Genomic DNA, 25,220 nt, shown 5'->3' on the forward strand with positions numbered 1-25,220 from the left:
GGTCACTCCTTGGTTTAGCTCCAGACCTCGAATCTGCCCATAAGCGACCGGTCGTAACTTCCCAGCGACCGGTCGCTTTTAGGCAGTTTCAAATTCTCCCTTTGAGCGCCAAAACCTACTTGTATCCTTTAGGTGAGCCATTTTTCCAACAATTGGTTCATGTATGATAGGTTTTTTTTTTTGGGGGGGTTGAAAATTAATGATATTGATACTGAAGGTGCCTACTCAGGGGAACCAAAACAATGAACATACTTAGCCAAGTATGACATGGGAATTTATGCATACGTTTAATTAACGAAACTTGAGTTTGAGTAGCTAATGATACCTATTTGTGTGGTTTTGAATGTGGGACGAGCGTTTGTGATACTCTTGCAATCAGTTCATGTATAATACTGAAGGTTTTTTTTTTCTTCGTTGAAAATTAGTGATAATGATACTGAAGGTTAAATCAACTCCTAAGGAGTTAAGGATCCCAAACCACTATTTCAAACAACTTTCAGATGCCTTGGGCAGCATTTTAAGATTTTTTTATGTATGTGAGAGAAAATATTTTAATTTATTTCCCTAGTCTGTACACTCCTTGCTTTTATTAATTATTTCAAAATTGAACTTGAAATACGATGTATTGGTGATGAGAAGTACGTATGAATTGTTTTGTTTTCTATTTTTCTCATCCAATTAATTATTTCTTTTTTACTTCAAAATTGATTTAAAAATCGATTATAATTCAAAAAATTCCCAAAAACTAATGTCAGGATTGGTATGACATTTCCTTCAAGCACATACGTCAAATTTTGCCATTGCATGCAAATTTCGATCCGATCCTTATGTGATCAAACAAACAATAGCTTAGGGTTTACAAAGTGTAGTTATGTTTTCATTTGCATCATTCACATTTAGAGATGACCTCCAAATTTTAATTTTAAAACAATATTAAACCACTTCTTGGACTTGTAATACGAAGTATTGGTGCTGAGAAATACATATGTATTTTTGTTCTTTTTTGTATTTTTTTTTCATTTATTTTAATATTTTAAACAATTTTACAACAAAAAATGATTAAAATATAACAAATATGACATGTGTCAGCACAAGGAGAGCCAAACATCCCATCCACTTCCATGTGTCAGCAAGGGACGCCGCCATCTAGCATCTCATGCAATTAACTATTTCTTTTCACTTCAAATTGATTTAAAATGGTAGAGTTGAGGGGGTAGGGGTTAGGGTTTAGGGTTTAGGGTTTAGAGTTTATGGGCAAAGAGTATTATGGAATCAGCGTTTTCATATGAGAGACTTTTCATATTTTATATATATTATTTTTTATGCTATCAAAACAGAATAACATGGGATGGGTATTAAATAATATTCTGCAATGTGCCGTCTTCAAAAACCAAGTTAATGCTAATACTTCTAACCAAAAAAAAAAGAAAAAAGTTAATGCTAATACTATATGCGGTTATGTTTGTGAAGATGTGTTGATCAACCCCAAATGTGGTTGTCTCGACTCTCAATGTTTAAAGGATAAAGAAACCGAAACCAATTCTTATTTTGTTTATGTTTTGTATTTAAACTTATTTTATTTTCTTTCCCCAGTCTTCTATGGATATAGTCGGGACATGCAATCCAGACATTTCATTTTGGGCAATGTCGACTTCTTCAGCCAACACTCAGCCAAAGAGGTGTTAACTGCAGTGTTGAGATGGTCATGTTCATTTCCAAATCTGAAAGGAATATGGGTAGACCATATTGGAAGTGCTTCACCTTATATGTAAGTGTTTGGTCTCCAAAGAAAATTTCTTCCCAAACTGAAAAATGTAATGTATTATGTTGTATTCTGGTTATTTTAGGGAGCCACTAAGTGCAGTGGATATGAATGGGTGACTGCAGCCAACATGCCAAGTGAATCTCACCTTCAACAACCCAACGCTTTGCCCGATGCCAAGGAACTTAAAACATCTGCTGACATAATCCATATAGTGAAAACCATTATAGATATGTTGGTAGTACTGTTAGTTGTATCCGTTGTGAATTTAGCAGTGAATTTCATGAAAATGTAAGAACTGTTTTGACTTTCTTAAAATATGAATTCATTTCAAGTTTCTAATTACAAATAGGAATCCTTTGTTTTCAATAGGCATGCACTTCTTTTGTAAAGTGGCCAATGGGTAAAGAAACACAAACCACTACTTCACCCACCTTTCAGATACATTGGGAAGCGCAATCACGCTTATTTTAATGTTTATAAACCAAAAATATTTTCTTTGGTTTCTCAAGTTTCTTATTAAGCCTCAAGCAACTTTGTGAATTTACCAGTGAATTTCAAAAGAATGGCTAATAAATTCACATTTCACCGTGATCATAACAGTTTTTCATATGTGTTTACACGGTTCGCAATACCTCACAAGTCAACAAATTGTACCTAAACAATTCTTACCAAGAAAATTAAAAACTCAACGACCCAGGCAGTTCAACAATTCCGTCACCCACAATCACATAGCTATATACCGCAGCATACCTGCAACAAGTCTATAGCAAGCTTTAACTGGAATAAATGCATTATGCATGGCCTCATCAGAAATTTTCTGGACCTCAATTACAACGACATCATCAACAGGATTCTAATCATCATCGGCATCATCCTCTTCAATTGACATTTTCCCCTTTCTACAAGGGTTTTCAAAAAAGTTAACAAGGGTCACACAAACCAATGCAGAATCATCCCAGTTTATCTCGGGGGTATATATTCCACCTCTCCCTTCTCATTTTCTACAACATCCTCTGCCTTATCAGCCTCCTCTCTAGCCTCCTCATCTTCATCCTCTCTTTCTAGGCACTCTCTCTAGGCATCAAATCTAAAAGTTATTACAACATTTTCCAAACTACCATTAGTCCTAAAATAGACATCCACCCAATCAAATATATTTTTATCAACTATAGTGTATATATACACTGCACTTGTGTCTCAAACCTGACAAACTAGATTTTCAATCATCCACAAAAGGTCATTAGAATGTAATACATAAATACAAAAATTCTTGAGAATGCACACATGCATGATGGAGTGGATGCACAAATATATCTTTTAGCAGAGTGTGAAACATATAAAAGTACACACACATATTAAATATCTAACATGTATGGTACCTTGAGATATAAATGAGTTCCGAAATGATCAGTGGAAAGTGGATAAATGGACTCTAACTAGCTGGGCCTTGATTTCCTCCTGTATATTTTCCAAGCCAGATTTTAGCTGGTCAACAATGCTTCTTTGTAGAAAAAGCAAATACAAGCCAGTTAGGATGAATTCATGGCACTATGAATGACCTTTTTAGGGAGATATAGATGGCAACATCACTATACATTAAAGTTAGCATAGTTGTCTTCATGCCAGGATGCTAAAGGAGAACAAAAAGTAATGCAAAGATATAGAATTTGATACCCATATCAATACTGCTCATACTACAATCAACACATTAAGATGCTAATATGATACCCAAATCCATACTACTCATCTATTAGCAAGATACAAAACGGATACCCATATCCATACTACTCACCTATTAGCTAGATACAAAATGGATACCAATATCCACACTACTCACATTATTATCAACACATTCAGATACGTAATCTGATACCCATGTCCATAATACTCACAATATGATCAACACATACCCATATCGATGCTACTCACACTAATAAAAACACACCCATATACATAAACTCCATTGCTTCTAATATTCCATTAGGGTTCCAAAACATCCGGTTTGTTAAGGGTTCTAAAAATACAATAAAAAAATTACATAGAATATAATCTTTTTTAAAAAAAAATTAGCGATAAAATTGATGAGAGGAAGAGTTACAACAGGTCGGCAGATAGAATATAATCTTAAGAGTTCTTAAATTTCGAATTCGCTGCAGTTCACTTACCACATAACTAGCTGATGATTCTTTGAAAGATAAGAAGTCAATTTGGGAGAAGTTCAGAGATGTAGATGTCGGGACCGCTAATTTTGGACAAACCGCTGATGATTCTTTGATATCACAGGCAACACTCGATTAGGGAGGATGAAGGAAGGAATGCGCGACTGGAAAGGGTTTTGATATCAGAGGCAACACTCGATCACGGAGAAGTTGAGAAATGGAGTTATGAGATTTTGGATTGTAATATTTTGCACAAATGAAAACAAAATTTTCTTTAATCTAGTTTTTGGGTGGAGTTATGAGCTTTTGGGTATTTGGGTTGTCAGATTTTGGTTATAATTCAAAAAATAATTAATGGCGGAAGGAAGGAAGAAGAAAAGGCGTGAGTGGAAAATGAGAAATTGCAGCGTACCCGATTCTAGTGTGAGCTTGCTTTTCTCCCCAACTGTTAAGATCACTTAAATGGCTGAGATGGAGCCGCGAGAAGAGGTTTGCAAAAAGAAGTTCCCACCTGAGCCTATGGCTATATAAATATACTAGGTGCTATCAGTTACCAAATAAATAAATAAATGTACTAGTGCTATCTTTCTCTAGCCCATACATTTGTTTTTTTTTAATTTGCAATACCCATGTTCTCTCTCTTTTTCTTCCTTTTTCTTTTGTTTTTTCAGTTTTCTCTTGTTTTTTCTTCATTTCTCCTCCCTTTTTTTTTTTTTCTGCGTTTATCTTTTTCCTCTCACTACTGAAATCTCCATCCTTAAGGAATTCGTCCTTGAGTCATGATTTCATCTTACAAGACCTCTCTCAACACAAAGAGAAATCTGTCATCTAAGATAGAAAGAATTAGAAACTGATTGACAAGAGAAAATATAAATGAAAAGAAAAGAGAGTTTTAATGGTATTTATTATCAAATAACTTTTACATGTGATAATAATAATATAAAATATCACAAAAATGCTTATATGTTGTAAATGGGGATAGGGCACTAGGTGAAAGTGAAAGCAAAATTTATAGAGAAGTTGAAGACTTTGTTATGAGCCTATCGGCTAGGTATAACGACGTATTAAAGGGTATGGTTGGAGTCATTAATGCTAAGAAGAAATGAGTCAGTGCATTATGTTTATAAATGAACGCAGTGTATTTGAGATGTATCATAAAAGTATTTACAATTCTTTATATAATTTAGTACTCTCCTCTATTCTCTCTATAAATAATAATCCAAACCAAAATAAGATGGAGGGAAAATTTGTAACTTGGGCCTGGTTGGGTTTGTAGTACTTAAAAAAGAAAAAGGGTTTTTATCACATATCCAATAATAAAATGCCACGTGGATTTGGAGGGAGGGGTTGAGTTTTTTTCTCTTTCTAAAATTTTTTATAAAGATTTTAAATGTTAAACTTTTTAAAAATATATATTTTTTATTTCGATCCACTTGGCATTTTCTCATTGGCTATGTGAGCACCACATATGTGCCATGTCAGCAATTTAACAAAAAATTTTAATTGAATCTCACGGCGGGATTAAATTGATGTGTAACATAAAAGACCAATAATGTCAAAAAAAAAAATTAAAGGACCAAATGTGTTAATTTCACAAATCTCAGGCAACATTTGTGATAAAAACCACAAACAAAGAAAAAAAAACAAAAAAACCAAAATCAAACCTTGTAGGGAAATCCACGTACATACTCACAAACCAGAAATTTTAATCAAACTTAAATGAGGCAACTTGAACTCTGCTGGATGGTAAGACTTGGCTACCCGCACAAAAAACCCCAATATCGGATCTTGCTTCTTCAACTTAAATGAGGCTTTCATATTGCCCTTCAAGTGATAAAAGCAAATACCATGTGCTGCCTGAGGAAAAACTCTTTTCAACCCATTTTCTATGCTAAGATTTCGATCAGATATGACAACAAGATTCAAGCAATCACCAATTGCACAATGTAGTTTTGTGAAAAACCACTCCCAAGCTCCATCCGTCTCCAAATCTCCAATCCCAAAGGCAAGAGGATATATATTATGATTTCCGTCAAATGTAGTGGCAACAAACAAAACACCTTTGTACTTGCACTTCAAATGGGTAGCATCAATAGAAATCACAGGAAGCATTGAGGACTTAAATCCTCTTATGCATGCACCAATTCACATAAAAAAAATATAAAAAGTGGTTGGCTGCATCAGTCTCAATGTATGTCAAAGTTCCAGGATTTGTATGCTCCAATTCATAACAATAGGAAGAGAGAAGAGCATATGACTCTTTTGCAGACCCTCTAATTATCTTTAAAGCTAACTCTCGGCTTCTCCAAGCTTTATAGTAGCTTGTGGTCACATCAAAATTTTGTCGCACATCTTTGATATATATATATATATCACCTACAGTATAAATGGTGCGGGAATCCTTAAATCTGTGTTTCGCAGAGTCAGACAACAATCTAGTACTAGCTTGAGGATGGTGACTACTAAGATACCTTAGATCACATTCATGAAATAGATCGTATTTAACAACCCTAAACTCATGTAATCCAACTTTATATGCCCGAAGTCACCAAGGGCAAGGAAGTTGCCAACAACGAACACACAACCTACGTTTCCTAGATTGGACTGTTCTAAATCGAAAGTGGCCTTTGATTGCTGCTAAACAAAAGGTATTTATAAGGGTAAACTTATTTGGAAAAACTCGTCCAAACTTAAAATTTGCTTCCCAATTTATGCAAGAAAGACCTCCACCATAATCAATATCTTCCACACTCTTATCATGCACCAAATGAGCCTGGCTTGTATGCATTTGAGTCCAACTTGATTGTTACGGAGTTTCATATTGCACTTGTGTAACTTGCACCGTGGAGGCTTGGAAATTGCTTTCTCGATGAGGATGCACGTTTGGAGTAGAGTACGCTTCCTCTTCGTTGCTAGGTACATAAAAATATGCAACTATGTTTTCAACACATTCAAAATTAACGTCTTCAACCCAATCTTTCTAATTAAAACCAGTTACACCATTTTCAGTTCCGCTATCCCCAATTACCTTATTCCTATCTCTCACAACAACTGCAGGGGGAGCATTGCTACTCCCAACGCTTACAATGCCATTGCAGCCTTGAATACCATGTTCTTCTATAATTTTGAGGGTTGCTAATAAAGGGGTTACTTTAGAGGTCATAACATCTGTGTTGTACTTCAGAAAATATTGAACGTCATCATTGTCTTCAACCTTTATGTGCTTATAGGCAGATGATGATAGAGGAACAGAATACTTCAGTGTGATAATGTATTTGTTGCGATCTGCATTCGTGATATTATAAATGCGGTCAACAAGCTCAGAAAATGTTACGTTCCGTGATACTATTATGCCTTTAGCCTCACCACCTTCATAACTCTTAATATTATCCTTGTGACCCAGCTTTCATTGTAGAATACCAATATTCCAACAGTATCTATTTCTACAAATAACATCAATAAATCAATCTATTTGCATCCCCATCATAAGGTATACTCATTTCTTTACATTACCAAATTGGAAATCAAAACAGAAAAACTAAAGTTCTTAGCAAAACTAACCTAACCCAGAATGTCAATCAAATCCAATTCAAAGACCTAAAATTTCACACTTAAGCTTCTAAATTGAGGGAAAAACTGACCTAACTAACCTATTTCTATGCTAGACAAAATTAAGATATGATTTTTACGTTTCGTGTTATTTTGGGCAAAATGCTTTACGGGTATTGAAGAAGGGGACAAATAGCTTAAAACTCAAAATTACAAACAAGGGTTGCATACCATCAAATTTATTGGCATATAGCCACGCACTGGTCTTGAAGCAGCCTATAAAATATCACAATTTCAAATTTTTCTTCACGTTTTTTATATTAATCAAATAACACAAGCCATATTTGGATAAGTTCAGCAATTCTAGGATTACCCTACTTATCTTAATTGAACACTTGGGCTTTATTGTTCTTACACTTCTATTTTTTTTATGGCTTAGCCAATTGGAGAATTAAGTGTGAAGAAGTGGTTGGTGGTTGGATTGATAACATATATAATAATAGTCATACTGGATTTTGCCAGTTGCAGAGAAGGGGAAAAGGAAAAGGAAAAGTGATTGAAGACATAGAGTTACCGCAAAAGCAATTTGAGGAACTAGAAAAGAGAGACCTGGTAGCAATAGGAGTCGCAGGTTGGTGCTGTCGCTGCTTCTTTTCTTTTCCTTTTGTTTGTTCCCTATGTACGGTATTGGGGGCGTCGTTTCAACAATTGAGGTGGTGGTCAAAGCTTCTTCTAGTTGAGGTTTAGATAATCGTCAAATAACTTGGTCAGATGCTCTCCAGTTTTTCCTTAGTTCGACAGCGGAGAGGAATTGGGAGAGGTCGGTTTCAGATTATGAGAATGAATTTTTTAGGGGATAAAGAGTGGATATTGATGTATTTATGTTGAGGGCAATTTAGTACTTTTGTGCTGGAAAGTGAATATTTGTGGTTAAAATTTGTAAGGTGAGTATTTTTTATTAAAGTTTGTATTCAGTGAGTATGTAAGTCAATTTCCCAAATAATAATCCAAACCAAAATAAGATGGAGGGAAAAGAGCCTGGGTGGGTTTATAGTACTTTAAAAAAAAAAAAAAAAAAACTTTTAACCGAAAAGCCCAAAAGCTGAGGGGCAGACTTCAATCACTCAGCAAAGTAGAGAGCAGACAGCAATGGAGTCTCAGGTGAGTTGTGCACTCTTTCTTTCGCCTTATGGATTGCCTTCACTTTCCCAACACTGAATAAATTTTTTCGCGTTTCTCAGAAACCAAGTTTCGAACCGTTTCGGCTGTTTTCATCATCAGGGTCTGGATTTCTTGAACAATCAGAGCCCCCTCTTCCCCCTCTTCCCCCTCCGCCTCCTTGCGTCGAAGTGTTTCCCTCCGAGGTATTTAATTAATTGGTTTATTTTGCAAATTCAAGCACACGCCTACATAAGTTTCGAGATATGATACTGAACAATTGATTGATTTTAATGTGGAATAGATTTTGCCCTCTGTGAAGTACACTGTGGAGCCAGTGGAGTTGGGTGGACTTACTTTGCTCAAGGTCACTCCTTTCTTTTTCATTTCTATTTGGTTTCCCAGAAAATGGAGCATAGTAAAGAAGAGCTATATAAACGAATATAAAATTTCATTGTTATCTCTGTACTTTCGTTCACCGGTAAACGAGTTTTAGAGGTGGGCGTCCTAATATTTTCAGGTGAATGTATACTGTCCCGTAATGCATACACATGTTAACATTCTTCATGTTACTTTGCGTGGTAGTCTAATGTTCAAGTGTAAATGAGTTGACTTTTATTCGTAAGTGAAATGAGACAATACGGTTCTTTACCTTGAAGTCCTTACAAAGAGAAACTAGTTTGGCTTCTGGTCGCATTCCTGCTTACTTCATTCAGATTGTAGGGTTTCCTCACTAAGTATTACTCCATTAATTTCATTTTCACACATCGTAGAGGGGAACTCTTGAAATCTCTACGTGCCTTTTAATTGTTACTAACAGATGGCCAACTTTTTGGGGCTCTTATATCCTAGCTTGGAACATTCAATTAAGTAAAGAATGCTAACTGCAATCTCTTTGTGATACATTAACAAATGGTTTTAGGAGAAATAGCCTGAACACTTTAACCTCTGTTAGAGATAACACTATGTTCTGTTGGATTAGATGGAAGTTATGTTTGTTGGAGTCTTTTTTATGGGCTCTAACATATAACTTCTGAAGAAGTTGCACCCCTTCATTTGAATGAATATATCTATTCACATCTGCAGACACATCATTTAATTAGGTGTTAATTGGTGTACCTTCGCAAGTCATTCATGAAGCTACATCGTCATTGATCAATAATCAGCATATAACTCATATATCACTACTACTACAAGTGATTATCTCTGATGAGTGATTGCCTGGTTGGCATAGAAATTGAGGCCACTGTCTTTTATCTCGTTCTCCCATTTCTCACTATGCCTTACTGTGTTTCCTATCATGATTTTTCAGCTTGGTTGTGGTCATGGACTTCCTGGTATCTTTGCTTGCCTTGAGGTGAGTTTTTGTTTCTTAAGCTTGTACATTTGGTTTCATATATTAGATTTCTTAAGATTCTTCATTGTTGCTTCAGGGTGCAGCTGCCATTCATTTCCAGGACTTCAATGCGGAGGTCCTGCAGTGTCTCACCATACCTAATGTAAATTCAAATGTTCCAAGCTTCCAACGCCCAGCACTGCAAGTTACAAAGTGTGATGCGGGGACGGAAATTCGTTTTTTTGCTGGCGACTGGCGTGAAATCCATAAGCTTCTTCCCTATGCACAAAGCATTGAGAAGGATCTTAATGTTAGTACAGGGAAAGGTCTAGATGCTCAGTATGATATTATTTTAATGGGAGAGACAGTTTACTCAATCTCTGCTCTCCCACATCTCTATGAACTCATAAAGAAGGTATTTCTTATTTAGTTTGTCATTATTTATGATTCAGAAATGTGAACTTGCAGCTGCTGTAGGTCTGATAATGTTTAATTTACAGGCTGCCAAGAAGCATTATTTTGGAGTCGGTGGGGGAACTCGAAGGTTCCTATCTATTGTCGAGAAAGATGGTAAGCTAATCTGAATTATCTATCAAACCACTTAGAACCTATCTTGCCACAGAAGTAGTCTCTTATTTGTTTTCTACCCTATTCCTTTGGTTCATGGGATTGGGTTCAAGGGATAGGAACAAGTTACAGTATACCACATTCATGTATGAGCAGTGTTTTGTCATTGTAATTAAAATATTCATGTTTCCTCTACGAATAGGCATTTTGGATGCCTTAAAGATGTGGCAATGTGGTTATTGACTGTTGTCAAGTAATTTATATCTATACATTATTGTTTTTGGAAGTAGGCCTCTCTTCTTATAGAGTCCACATCACCATCCTTGTCTCAGAGTGATATCTTTACAGATGCTTAAATAAGAAATTTGAAATATTTTTTATTGGAATTCCTTTATGGTCATGGCTTCTAGCATGGTCGCTGAAGTTGCAGATGGTTCTTCTAATGTCCAAGAGGTACGGAAGCTTTCGTTTACGCAGGCATGGAATTCATGTGGATGAAACACTGTCCTTATTTTTCAATTCATGTGGAATTCATTTGGCCACTTACCTCCTATATGAAGAATCAAATATTGTAATCGAAATTAGAAGAAGCAAATGTTACAGTTGTTAGGCTATATTCAGACAAGAAGGATGTAGGGAATATTTGGTCATTAGATAATTTCCCTCCTCTAAACCTCTTTTATTTTTCTTTTGATTTACTGTGTCCTATGTAATGCAAATCCTTACTTTTTCAGTCCAAAAATAGAAGTTTTTCTTTAATTATTTATATTTAGTTGAAATTTTTTTTTATGGGTTCATCGTTCTTGTTTCTTTCATTATTGTCGCCGATAAATTATAATTTGGCTGGATGCTGAATTTGTGGTGTTGCAATTTTCATTGAATATAGGTATTGTAACACTGAAATGACAACTAATATCGCTCCGATGTGACAATATAACATTATGCCGAATCGTAAATTCTTGATATCTCTTCATTCTTGAACTCGCACTATGAACTAAGAGCAGTATAAAGATTTGGATGTGGTTGAAAGTTCATGGGAGAGTTGGTACCTGTGAAAAGGATCCTGTTCTTGTTTATGGATCCATCGGTGAGATTAAGAATATTGAATGTATTTTCAGCACCAAGGATCCTATACTTGTTTGAAACCACTTCATTTCACTAATATTGCATGGTCATACAAGTTTAGAATCCAATGACATAGTTAGCAGTTAAAAGATTTAACAGGATTCTAGCAGTCGAATGGGGAACTATTCTGCAGATACAACATGCCTTTTAGGACGCAAACCTCTCAAAGCTTTTAGGGTTTCCATATCAGGCATCTGCCCTTGTTCGATCATTTCCTCAATGAGCCTCAAAGCTTCACCTATCCTTTTAGCTTTCATATAGGCGTTGACCAAGGCTTTATAGCAAGAAGCTATATCAGGGGCATTATCTTTTATCACCATTAAATCAATGACCTTCTTTGCCTTATCCAATTTGCCACGAAAACAATAACTATCAATTAGCATACTGCAAGTTATTTTGCTCAGCTCCATACCATATTTACCTTTGGCCTCAACTACTTTATGGGCCTCCTCTGGCATCCCTCCTTGGAAGAGAGCATCCAAAAGTATTGTCAAAGTTATGATATCAGGTAAGACTCCCTGACCTACCATTTCATCAAACAACCTTGTGGCTTCAGCCCATTGATCTGTAAGGCACATGCCATAAATTAGAGAGTTGTAAGTGACAATGTTAAGCCTCATACCTCTTTGGGACATTAGCTCCAACACGGAGAGCGCTTCCTCGGTCCGTCTCTCCTTGCAAAGAGCATGTATTACAGTGTTAAAGGTTACAACATCTGGTGCAATTCCTTCATCCAGCATTCTTTTAAACAACCTTGTGGCTTCTTTCCATTGCGCAGAACGGCAGAGTCTATTAATTAAGGAGTTGTAGGTGACGAGAGCAGGCTTTACACCTCTACGGAACATTTCTTCCACAAGGTTAAGTGCCTCTGCCGTCTTCCCTTCCTTGCACAAAGCATCCAACACAGAAGTGAATGTAACAATATTAGGGAAGGCGCCACAATCAATCATGTTTCTAAATAGCAGCACAGCTTCTTCCCACTTACCAGACTTGCATGCTGCAGAAATTAAGGAATTGAAAGTGACAACATCAGGCTTTAGGCCTTTGTTTTTCATTTTTTCAAACAGAGCAAGTGCTCGTGTCCAAAGACCCATGTTGCATAATCCATAAATTAATGAAGTGTAACTGACGATATCCGGCGCAACACTTTTGTTGATCATATCTCGAAATAGGGTCAGCGCCTCATCTATTCTTCTTTCTTTGCATAAGCGGTCAATGATTGGATTATAGCATTGAGGATCAGGCTTAAACCTTCCATCTTCATACATTTGCTCGAGTATCTCAAGGGCCATACATGTTTTCCCAGCTCTGCACAACCCATTAATTATAGTAGCGTAAGTGATTTCACTGCATGCTAATCCTTTCTCTTCTATTTTCCGGAGTAACTCCATTGCCTCAGAGAGCGACCTATACTTGCAAACCCCATGAAGCAAAGCATTCAAAGTATGAGCACTGGGCTGAAGACCATGTTTAAGGATAGTTGCTAAAACAGAGAAACCCAAGTCCACCCGCTTCATACGGCACAAGCAATTGATGACAACACTCAGTGTATCGACTTCCGGGTGTAAGCCAACACAAGCCAGCATCTGTTTATACATAGAAACTACAGTGGAACACTGATTCATCTTGGAGAGTGCCCCAAACAAATGATTAATAGCCCAAATCGAGGGAATGGGTTTCATTTGAATTACGGAATCGAAGTGACCCAGTGCTTCATCTAACCCAAGATTACCAGATTTACAACGCGTTTTTACCAAATCTTCCAAATCAATGGTTTCCTTAACACTAACAGTATGACAACGATTGACAGGAAAAGAGCAAAACTGGCTTCTGAAGAAGACGAGCCCAAACAGAGAATAGAGAGAAGAAGGATTACCCTTTTGGAGAAGCGTGAGCCCTGGAGCTCTTTTCGCCATAATTTTCGTCATCATCGACCAACTCCTAACGCAGAGCAAGCAATTCACTAGCAGTGCTCTCTCAGAGAGTAGAAAGTGCGAGGGTTTTTTTGTTTTTGTTTTTGTTTTTAGGGTTATTGATCCCAATGTTACCCTAACTATTGCTCCAGTATCATTTTGATCCACGAACTATATTTTTCATTTGAAATGTCCTTCAATTTTTTTTTTTTTTTTTTTTGTATTAAGATGGTCATACCGTTAAAGTCAGTCAAATATTCCGTTAAATTGAGGGGTAAAAAAGTAAAATATTATTTAAAAAAAGGTTAATGATTGAAATGGCCCGTCAACTATTACTTCAGTATCATTTGGGTCAACCAACTAAAATTTTCATTTGAACCGTCCTTCAACTCTTTTTTTTTTCTAGGGTAAATTACTCAAATGGTCCCCAAACTTGTACGCGATTTACATTTTGGGGCCTGAATTAAATTTTTCGTTCAAATGGTCCATCAACTCTATATTAATTACTCAAATGGTCCCACCGTCTAATTTTCTGTTAGATTTAACCAAATTTTAGGGTAAATAATGACCAATTTGCCCTCATATTTAACGGAAATATTGACAGAATGTAACGGTGGGACCATTTGAGTAATTAATATAGAGTTGATGGACCATTTGAACGAAAAATTTAATTCAGACCTCAAAATGTAAATCGCGTACAAGTTTGGGGACCATTTGAGTAATTAACCCTTTTTTCTATTAAGATGGTCCTACTGTCAAGGTCTGTCAATTTTAGTGTTATTTATTTTTGTATTTATCTGATTTTAATTTTTTTAATTAATTTAAACAATAGAGAAAAAAATTATTACTTTTTAAGTCCATGTCAGCAAAAAAAAGCCATGTTGGTAGTGAGATTTAATTTTTTCAATTTTAAAATTAGGTACAAGTTCCTATAATAGTTTCCTTTAATTTTTAGTTATTGTTTACTCTTTTAAAAAAATTGTTATTTTATTTTTATATTAATGTGATTTTAATTTTTTTAATTAATTTAAACAATAGTGAATTTTTTATTATTAATTCTTAGGTCAGTCTCACGAACAAAAAAAGCCATGTGGCTGGTGAGATTCAATTTTTTAAAATTTTCTATGTTTTATAATAGTTTCCTTTAATTTGTAATTATATATTACTATTTTAATTCATAGAGACATTTTCACCCCTCAATTTAACAATAAAATTGACAAATTTTAACGGTAGAACCATCTTGATATGAAAAAAATAGTTGAAGGACGGTTCAAATGAAAATTTTTGTTGGTAGACCAAAATGATACTAGAGCAATAGTTGAAGGACCATTAGGATCAATAAATAAAAAATTTTGTTCGAAAGGAATGAAATGTCGTTGCCAAAACAAAGATACAACTTAGAGCACTTCCATCCTAATGGACAAGGGCAAGGCAAGAATGAGACAAGGGCTGTCAGTATTCACGTGAACAATGGCAGTCCTTGCAATTTTGTTTCTATCTCTATGGGCAATGGCAAGGGCAAGGGCGGAACCAGGAATTTTTTAACGGGTGGGCTAGCTAAAGTTATTAGCTTAAAATCTAATGCTCTTTTTATTTTATTTTTATACTTACAATTTCTATATTTTTCTATAAATAAAAGTATATATTAAATCATATAAACCACGCACATAGGGTGACACCACAATAGAAAAGTGGATCAAACTCTCCCTCTCTCCCCCAAGTGCACTCGGGTTCAATTCGCTAGTTCATAACTCCTTTGACTAAAGTTATTAGCCATCAAATCCAATTTTTATACATATTATTTGACATCTCCATTGGAGGTGCTCTTAACTGAGCAAACAAATTAAATATAAGATGATTGTAGGCCTATAGGTTGAGTGGACAAGGGGTTATTAGGCTACATTTGGGTGGACTACTAATCTTTTATAGAGTGAAATCACATAAAAATACATATAATATTTTAAAATATTTTTTAAAGGCTACCTGGGCTAGAGCCCATGGTAGCCTTGTTGCTAGTTCCGCCCATGGGCAAGGGTAATTACTACTCACTTTAATTTATTTTATATTTTTTTTACTTAAACGATTAATTTTGATAAGATTTTTGGTTGCCACGTGTCACTATTTATTATAAAATTCTCATCTCAAATTTGGGATAAATTTTCGGATAAGATTTCTTATAAAATTTTAGGATAAGATTTTCGGTTGCAACATATCCAATATTATTATAACATTCATATCTCAAATTTCAGATAAAATCTTCACCCTCTTAAATTGCGTCGCGTGGCATCTCTATCTTCTAAATCCCTTTATAAAACTACATCCTCAACTCAGACATCTCGCACCATATCCTCTATATCCTTTCATTTCTCATATAACACATTTTACTCTCAATGTCTAACCTGAGGAGGGTGTTGGAGAGGCAAGAGCGAGAAGATGAAGAAATCAGCCGCAAACGTGCTGAAGAAGATCGTGAGTTGGATGAAAATGAGGATGAAGTTGTTTTAACGGTGGGTATGCTCAATCAATCAAGGCAATACCACCATGGTCGTGTCCCGAACGTGGACAGACATAGACACTCTCAGGATAAGAATCTCTTGGAAGATTACTTTATCCCAAATTCGTTGCATCATATTTCTTATTTTCAAGGAAGATATAGAATGTAACCCTATTTGTTCAAAAAAAAAAAAAATTCATGCATGATGTTTGCAATGACGACACATACTTTATTCTGAAGTACGATGCTAATGGTATTATGGGTCTTCTTCCGGAGCAAAAACTTACAGGTGCTTTACAAATGCTTGTGGGGCATCTGCAGACCAGGTGGATGAAATTGCTAGGCTGGGGAAATCAACTATCCTAGAGTGTTTGGTCAGATTCTATGATGCAATAGAAACTCTCTACATGAGGGATTACTTTCGCAAACCTACACCTAGGGACCTCCAAAGGCTTCTACAAAAGCTGAGGCTCGAGGTTTCCCAGGCATGATTGGAAGCATCGACTGCATGCACTAGTAGTGAAAGAATTAATATTGCTCAACTGCCTGGCAAGAAGATTATGGGAATAGAAAAGGCCAATAAAGTATCATTCTAGAGGCCGTTGCGTCTTTTGATACCTGGGTTTGGCATGCCTTTTGGGAATTGCGGGATCTCAAAACGACCTCAACGTGCTTGGTCAATCCCTTGTATTCAACAATGTGTTGAGGGGTCATACCCCCCAGATCACGTATCAAATCAACAATACTGTACACTCGGGTGGGTACTACCAACCTGATGAAATTTATCATAGGTGGACGACATTTATCAAAACAATTTTGAATCCCCAATTGGAGAAGGAAAAAAGCTTTGCTGCCTTTCAAGAGGGTTATAGGAAAGATGTGGAAAGATGTTTTGGTATTCTGCAAGCTCGTTGGGCAATTTATTAAGGGTGTTGTCATATGTTTGATGAAGAGGTACTTCGGAAGATTATGATGACTTGCATCATCCTCCATAACATGATTGTGGAGGATGAGTATGATTATGATGCCCCTGAGATGTTCGAACCTGATCCCATGAACACGGCATTGATAAGAATTTATGAATGGCCCGTGGGAGCAAATGGACAACCATTGAAGCACAAATCGTTAATTAGAGACGATCGATACAACAATCGTATGATTGACCGTTATATGGAAATGCAATCTTCTTATATTCACAAGAGACGTCAAGTTGACTTTATCGAGACTTATGGGCGATGAAAGACAATCACGGTGGATGAAGTCAAGTTTAATGCTTTGTTTCAACTTATACTTTGCCTTTAACAATGGTAAATTATGCTTTGTTTATACTTTGTATTACGTGTGGTTTGTAATGAATTAAGATTTGTTTTTATGTATGAAATGTTTGTAATAAATAGTTATATTATTTAATGCTTTCTTTATTCAATAAAAGAGAAACAATGCAACAAATTAATACATATGGCAACTCTTTCAATACAACCTAATGGTTTTGATCATTTAACCAATCTATGTTGCTAGGTCCATCGTCATGGAAAAGCTTTCTTCTCATAACATCCCTTCATTTTAGCTTCAAATAGGGCTTTGTTTCAGGAGACATATGGCTCGTATGTATGGCCATGATTTTCATCTCTTTGTCCTCCATGTCTTCTTGTTGTGCATGCGCTCTTTCTGTTGCATATGCTTCATATCGTACCTTGTCAACTTCATCTCTTTTCAAGTCTCTCTCAATTCTCAGCGCGCTGTTGATAGCAATTTGCTGCAAAAAAAAATTGCACATTCAATGTTCGAATTTCTAGAAAAAATTTCCAGAATTTTTTGATATTTTTAAAGATTTTTGTTTTCAATTTTTTTTAGCCAAAAAATGGGAAGCTATTTGATTGAAAGAGATTTTCGGATTGGAGCCTCCAGGAGAAGCCAGTGACTTGTAGCCGTTAGTTTCTGGCAGCGTTGACGTCAGCTGCCCGAAGGCAAGACGACGGGCCAGATCTCCCCATGGGCTTGCCCAGGCTCGTGGGTCCCATGCCTTGCCCAGCTTGAGTCTTCCGCACTGGAGCTGCCTTCCTGGCCTAGGGCCCCCTCCTGCCTGGGCTAACCCATTGCGCTGGAGCTTCTCTTACAAGGAACCCAAATACGAAAAAATAGAAAAAAGAAAAACAAGGCTCAAACATAACAAAACAAAACTCAACCTAAAATACCAAAATAGGAGGCCCGAAACAACAAAAGTCACGGAATACAAAAACCCCAACACCTAACCCTAAACAAAAACCAAGCCGTTGTCGCCATCGCCAGATCAGCTGCCACCGCTACAAGAAGAGTAAGTGAGAGGTTTTAGTTGCTTCAATTTTAGGGAAGAGCATTCATTTTTTCATTGGTTCATTCATTTTTGCGTGTTGTTGGTTGGGCATCTATTTTTATGTTTTATTTTTGACAAAATGATATTCTAAATGATATTTTGGAATTTGCATATGGGGTGACACCACAATGTTTATTTTTTTCCTTTGATTTACTGTGTCCTATGTAATGCAAATCCTCCCTTTTTCAATCCTAAAATAGAAGTTTTTCTTTAATAATATATATTTAGCAGATTTACTGTGTCCCATGTAACGCATATGTGAAAATGATCCTGTTCTTGTTTATTGATCCATCGGTGAGATTAAGAATATTGAATGTATTTTTCAGCACCAAGGATCCTATACTTGTTTGTTAGAAACCATTTCCATTCACTAATATTGCTTGGTCATGCAAGTTCAGAATCCAATGACATAATTAGCAGTTAAAAGATTTAACAGGATTGTAACTAGTTCTGGCGGTCTCATCTCATGGGGAACTATTCTGCAGATGCAACGTGCCTTTTAGGACGCAAACCTCTCAAAGCTTTTAGAGTTTCCACATCAGGTATCAACCTATCCTTTTAGCTTGCATATAGCCATTGACCAAGGCTTTATAGCAAGAAGCAATATCAGGGACATTATCTTTTATCACCATTAAATCAATGACCTTCTTTGCCTTATCCATTTTGCCACGAAAACAATAATCATCAATCAGCATACTGCAAGTTATTTTGCTCAGCTCCATACCATATTTAACTTTGGCCTCAACTACTTTATGAGCCTCTTCTGGCATCCCTCGGAAGAGAGCATTCAAAAGTGTTATCAAAGTTATGATATCAGGTAAGACTCCCTGAACTACCATTTCATCAAACACCCTTGTGGCTTCAGCCCATTGATCTGTACGGCAGATGCCATAAATTAGAGAGTTGTAAGTGAAAATTTCAAGCCTCATACCTCTTTGGGACATTAACTCCAACACGGAGAGCGCTTCCTCGGTCCGTCTCTCCTTGCAAAGAGCATGTATTACAGTGTTAAAGGTTACAACATTTGGTGCAATTCCTTCATCCAACATTCTATTAAACAACCTTGTGGCTTCTTTCCATTGCGCGGAACGGCAGAGTATATTAATTAAGGAGTTGTAGGTGACGAGATCAGGCTTTACACCTCTAAGGAACACTTCTTCCATGAGTTTAACTGCCTCTGCCGTCTTCCCTTCCTTGCACAAAGCATCCAACATAGAATTGAATGTAACAACATTAGGCAACGCTCCACAATCAATCATGTTTCTAAATAGCAGCACAGCTTCTTCCCACTTACCAGACTTGCATGAAGCACCAATTAAGGAATTGAAAGTGAAAACATCAGGCTTTATGCCTTTGTTTTTCATTATTTCAAACAGAGCAAGTGCTCGTGTCCAAAGATCCATGTTGCATAATCCATAAATTAATGAAGAGTAATTGATGATATTTGGTGCAACACTTTTGTTGATCATATCTCGAAATAGGGTCAGCGCCGCCTCATCTATTCGTTTTTCTTTGCATAAGCTGTCAATGATTGGATTATAGCATTGAGGGACAGGCTTAAACCTTCCATCTTCATACATTTGCTCGAGTATCTCAAGCGCCATACATGTTTTCCCATCTCTGCACAATCCATTAATTATAGTAGCGTAAGTGATTTCACTGCATGCTAATCCTTTCTCTTCCATTTTCCGGAGTAACTCCATTGCCTCAGAGAGCGACCTGTACTTGCAAATCCCATGAAGCAAAGCATTGGGCTGAAGACCATGTTTAAGGATAGTTGCTAAAACAGAGAAACCCAAGTCCACCCGATTCATACGGCACAAGCAATTGATAACAACACTCAGTGTACTGACTTCCGGGTGTAAGCCAACACAAGCCAGCATCTGTTTATACATAGAAACTACAGTGGAACACTGATTCATCTTGGAGAGTGCCCCAAGCAAATGATCAAGAGCCCAAATCGAGGGAATGGGTTTCATTTGAATTACGGAATCGAAGTGACCCAGTTCTTCATCTAACCCAAGATTACCAGATTTACAACGCATTTTTACAAGATCCTTAAAATCAATGGTTTCCTAAACACTAACAGTATGACAGCGATTGACAGCAAAAGAGCAAAACTGGCTTCTGAAAAAGACGAGCCCAAACAGAGAATAGAGAGAAGAAGGATTACCCTTTTGGAGAACCGTGAGCCCTGGAACTCCTTTGGCCATAACTTTCGTCATCATCGACCAGCTCCTAAGGCAGAGCAAGCAATTCACGATTTTTTTTGGTCGAAAGGAATGAAATTTGATTGCCAAAACAAAGATACAAGGAACCCAAATACGAAAAAACAGAAGGACCAAAAAAAAACAAGGGCCCAAACATGACAAAACAAAACTCAACCTAAAATACCAAAATACGAGGTCCAAAACAACAAAAGCCCACAAAATACAAAAACTCCAACAGCTAACCTTAAACAAAACAAGCCGCCGTCGCAACCAAAAAAAAAACCTGCTGCCGCCGCAAGAAGAGTTGGTGAGAGGGTTTAGTTGCTTCAATTTTAGGGAAGGCCTTTCATTTTCCGTTGGTTCATCCATTTTTGCCTGCTGTTGGTTGGGCATCTATTTTTATGTTTTATTTTGGACAAAGTGATATTTGAAATTATATTTTGGAATTTGCATTATGGTATGACACCACAATGAAAAAGTGGGTCAAACTCTCCTCCTTCCCCCAAGTGACAATATTAAATCGAAACTCATGTCTCTTCCAAAGTCATGTATAAAGACTGAGTTATTTAATTACCCAGTGGATTGCAAACCTTGACTGGTAAAAAAAGAACATGTTGATTCATACACAACAAGGGTGAGGAGAAAGACTTCCCCGAAATGGTGATTAGATTTTAGTTGTGCCACATCAACCAAGCAACCAATTTTTCAGTAGTTGTAAGTTGAAGGAATATTGGTGCATTTTGCCGAGAAGAATTTCAAAATTTGTAATTGTACTCAAAATTATTGGGAATATCTTGGAGCCCAAAACATGAAAAAAGTTCAATTTATTTTCAGAAAAAGCTTGAAGGAATTGCAAATGACATATAATTCTAAAATGATGGAATTTAGATTTTCGTCATTTCAATTTTTGGGTATTGAAGATTTCAGTGTTTTGATTTATGTATATCAAATTTTGAAAATAACAGAAAATTCAAATTTTCAATATTTGGATAGCTCATGTAAATGGTAAATGACAGAAATTAAATATTTCGATATCTTGGTCTTTCTTCTGTCGACACTGTTACCGGAATGTGAGTTCCATCAAGTGCCCCAAGACAATTCTAAACATGAAATATAAAACACTATAAGTATGAAACTTAAGATAACTAGTTGAAAAATAAAATAAAAATCTTTTTTTTTTTTTTCTAGTTATATAAGTACCTCAAACCACTGCCAGTTGCTTCTTTTGGAACTCCCAATAGTACTTGGCTGGAATTTTATGTATTCTTCAGTAATTCTCATCATTGCATATAAGACTCTGTTAAATTGCCGACTAATTGTTTCGATTGAACGGTAATACTCAAAACTAATGACTCTGTATTTCAAGTTGTAAGCAATTATTTTAAAAAATATTGCTACATATTCTTCAATTGAAATATTTCTTTTGCTAATTCGGAATTGATCAATACAATTGTTGAGGCCCAAAAAATCCAAGGCTGTGCCAAAATATATTTCTAGCCCAGTACGAGACCTAACTAGGGAAATCCGACTTGGGTACGCAAGAGTTCGTCATATGCGCTTGCACATGTGCCACGCCAAGCAAATATGTCACATGCCACACAGAAAGGTCGTAACAAGCCCATAAAATGTACTGGTTCTATGAACCCTCATTATCCTGTCAAGCGCCATTTTGGCGCAGCCATAGCCCTTACAAAATGGCAAAGCTCGAGCACAAGCACGCCAAATAACAAGCCACGACAAGCGGAAAATCCTTATTTTTGCACCAAGCCATGCCACAAGCTTAAGTGGGCTTAAGCCACGCGAACGCCTGAGGCTTGCTGAGCGGGTTGTGGTATGGATGGTTACGAGCATTCACGTAACCCATTGATGGGCCAAGAAGTGGAAGTTTTGGGCTGCTTGGGAGCCCCAAAACTCAAGCCCATTTCTTGAGCCCAAATATGTGGGTAAGCATGAAAGAGAGAAAAAGATAGCCCATTACTTTAGAAAATTGGCCCATCACCTTAGTAAAAATAGTCCATCCCTTTAAAAGTTGGCACATCCCCTTAGTAAACTAGCCCATCACCTTAGGGAATGGCTCAAGTTATTTAGAAAAAATTTGAAAGTCTCCAGCACATGGCCAGAGACAAAACCACGATAGACCACCTAAAGAACCAAAAGGTATTTGCTTGTGCAGGCTGTTGGAAGTCTGCAGCACATGGCCAAAGACAAACCAAACACAGGCCATTCGAAAAACCAAAGGATACTTGAGCAAAACACCCTTTAGACCAACGCCATTGCCCACTCCTTTCTCCCACCAGCTCTCGCAATAAAATAAAGGAGAAAAGAAGGAGAAAATGTAGCCCAAAATAGGAGATGGTCATAGGGACAGCTACGGGAAAGCTCTAGAGCCTCCAAAAATCTTGTCTCTGTGTGTTTGGACAAAGAAGGATTTCACAAAATAGGGATGAATCAAAGGAAAAGAGGAGAAATTGAGGGGGAGACTTGGCTGATTTGGGAAGAACTAACTAGGGTTTCTTGGGAAGAAAGAGCTTCTAGCGCTTATAAAAGGGGCCATCTCTTACCCATCATCTAACCACACATCCAAAGAGAGCAAGCATCTCTTCTCACTACTAGAACCCTTCAATTTCGAGCCCTATTCTTCCATTTCCTCCCCTTTTCTCTTATGACAAAATGCTCAAGAGCTTGACGAAGCTTTTGTCAAGTTGCCGGAAATTTTCTAATACCACCCATTCTTCCATCTTCTTCCTCTCTCTCATATAACCACATCCAGAGAGAGCAATCATCCCCTCTCACTACTAGAAACCCTTCAATTTTGAGACGTGTTCTTCCATTGCTTCCCCCTTTTCTCTTCTGGCAAGCCACTCCAGAGCCTGACGAAGCTTTCGTCAAGCTGCCGAAAAATTGCTCAAACCACCCACTTTTCCACCCTCATCTCTTCCTCTCTCCCCTCAACAAATCCTCCCAAAAACTCTCTCTTCCCCTTACTTCTAGCCTTTGTTTCTCATAGGAAACCCAAGCCTTCTCTCTCTCATGCTAAACTCACGAATCCTCAGCTCCCATGCCACAAGCTTCTGAAGCAATTGTTGATTTTGTTGGTGAAGGAAGTCAAGGTGTTTCCTAAGGCTCCACGAACCTTTTGAATTACTCTTGGGGTCTAAATCTCAAATTCAGACACAGAGGCAGATCCACCTATTTGCTCTTTACAGCAGCCCATGCCCATCTGTAACTGCAAGAACGAAAAAGCCCCTACATAAATTGGCAACTCTGCTGGGGATTAAGCTGATATCTTTACCAATACTTCCAAAGAAGAAGACCAGAAGCAATAAACCAGAGAAAATAAAGAGATAAGAACATTTCATCTTCTTTTTTTTCTTCTTTTTTTGGCTATTTACTTTGCAGAACAAACATAATATGGATTACTGACATGCGCCCTTTGTTTGTGCCTTAGATCTCCATTCCCAAGCAAAACAAGACCTCATAAGAGGGCCGGGGGCTTTGGCGAATCAATCATTCATGCCATTGAGCAAACTATACACATGCAAACCCCAAAATACTTGGGGGCTTCGTTCCAAGAAAATTTTCTCTCATCCAAACAGAGGGAACTGAGAAGGAGTTCCTCTAATTGTAAATGCTACATCAACCACATATATATATATATATCTTCAGAAAGTAAAGATGAAAACTTTTCCTAACCCTATCTCAGCATATATAAGGCGACCATCTTTAGAAAATTGAATGTTTGCAAAATAGAAAAAGTCGATTGATACAAAACCCTGTGGGGAGTGTGCTGCATCTGAGGCTTTGATCTTAAAATTATGCATGAGTTTTGACAATTGAAGCAACCAAAAACATCAGTCACTAAAAATTCAAGAGCAACAACTATATAGCTACAAGTGTATGTTGTTAATATTATGTTAACTCGCAATTGTACGGGGCAATTAGTAGTATAGCAAGACAAGTACGAGGTCGTACCCACGAAGACTGAAGAAGTTAAAACTAGTTATGTACTTAGATTACCAAATTCAAGAAAGTAGGAGGTTATGTCTAAAACAGAATTTAAAGCAAGAGTGGTTGTGATTGTTGAACAAAATAAGCAAAATGAAATTGCAAACAAAAACAAGTAAACAAATGTAACAAAGAGTGGTTTTAAGAGATGGAAAACAGATTTGGAGACTAGGGCATTTGAATCACCATAACAATTCAATTCTGGGTTATAAGGAGTCAAGTAACAAGTCTAATTCATATTCAAAGATTGATTCTAGCTAAAGTATGATTAGGCCATGGTGTATGGTTCTAACCTTGTGTTCCTAATTCCCTAATTTGATCATTTGTTGTCTAACCTAAAATTAAGCATTAGGAACCCATTAAGCATAAAAGAACATTTTAAATAACCAAGCATGTATCTAATCCCTGTTGTCGAATGTCCATACATACTCTTCCTATTCACAGTTCAATTCGAATTAAAGCATGGTGTCTACTCTTAATTCAAACCAAGATAGCTAACATACAAGTTCTAATGGTGATCAATCATTCAAACAAGCATATTAACTGATAAGCATAATGAATAAGAACATGAATCCAACTTGAAACT

At 36.7% G+C, this 25,220-nt stretch overlaps 2 protein-coding genes, 1 long non-coding RNA gene and 1 pseudogene across 6 annotated transcripts; 1 reads left to right on the top strand and 3 right to left on the bottom strand.

The window, feature by feature from the left end:
* Positions 1–2,305: 2,305 nt before the first annotated feature.
* On the bottom strand, positions 2,306–8,299 carry LOC110754765 (uncharacterized). Its single transcript, XR_002526357.2, has 3 exons — positions 8,083–8,299; positions 3,145–3,223; positions 2,306–2,852 (listed from the first exon to the last, which is right to left on the bottom strand). It is a non-coding gene; the product is annotated as an uncharacterized LOC110754765 (long non-coding RNA).
* Positions 8,300–8,500: 201 nt separating this feature from the next.
* Positions 8,501–11,323, top strand: LOC110754764 (uncharacterized). Of its 3 annotated transcripts, none has more exons than XM_021955874.2 (7): positions 8,501–8,634; positions 8,715–8,837; positions 8,936–8,998; positions 9,944–9,988; positions 10,065–10,382; positions 10,468–10,537; positions 10,945–11,323. In XM_021955874.2, the coding sequence occupies exons 1-7, from the start codon at positions 8,623–8,625 to the stop codon at positions 11,142–11,144; spliced, it is 831 nt and encodes a 276-aa protein (XP_021811566.2). In that variant the 5' UTR covers positions 8,501–8,622; the 3' UTR covers positions 11,145–11,323. The 3 variants fall into 3 exon arrangements, with proteins under 3 accessions (XP_021811566.2, XP_021811567.2, XP_021811568.2); XM_021955875.2 differs by having other exon boundaries at positions 10,959–11,323; XM_021955876.2 differs by having other exon boundaries at positions 10,965–11,323.
* Positions 11,324–11,584: 261 nt separating this feature from the next.
* On the bottom strand, positions 11,585–13,695 carry LOC110754790 (uncharacterized). The gene is made up of 2 exons (XM_021955901.2): positions 12,282–13,695; positions 11,585–12,182 (listed from the first exon to the last, which is right to left on the bottom strand). Exons 1-2 carry the CDS (start codon positions 13,588–13,590, stop codon positions 11,782–11,784), a joined length of 1,710 nt encoding a protein of 569 aa, XP_021811593.2. The 5' UTR covers positions 13,591–13,695; the 3' UTR covers positions 11,585–11,781.
* A 4,828-nt stretch (positions 13,696–18,523) lies between these two features.
* Positions 18,524–21,112, bottom strand: LOC110754792 (uncharacterized; annotated as a pseudogene). Its single transcript, XR_015835286.1, has 2 exons — positions 20,873–21,112; positions 18,524–20,657 (listed from the first exon to the last, which is right to left on the bottom strand). The product of XR_015835286.1 is annotated as an uncharacterized LOC110754792 (transcript).
* Between the last annotated feature and the right edge of the window lie 4,108 nt (positions 21,113–25,220).

This window comes from Prunus avium, chromosome 1 (genome assembly GCF_965620075.1).
Source record: "Prunus avium chromosome 1, drPruAviu1.hap1.1, whole genome shotgun sequence".
Taxonomy (NCBI): Eukaryota; Viridiplantae; Streptophyta; class Magnoliopsida; order Rosales; family Rosaceae; genus Prunus; species Prunus avium.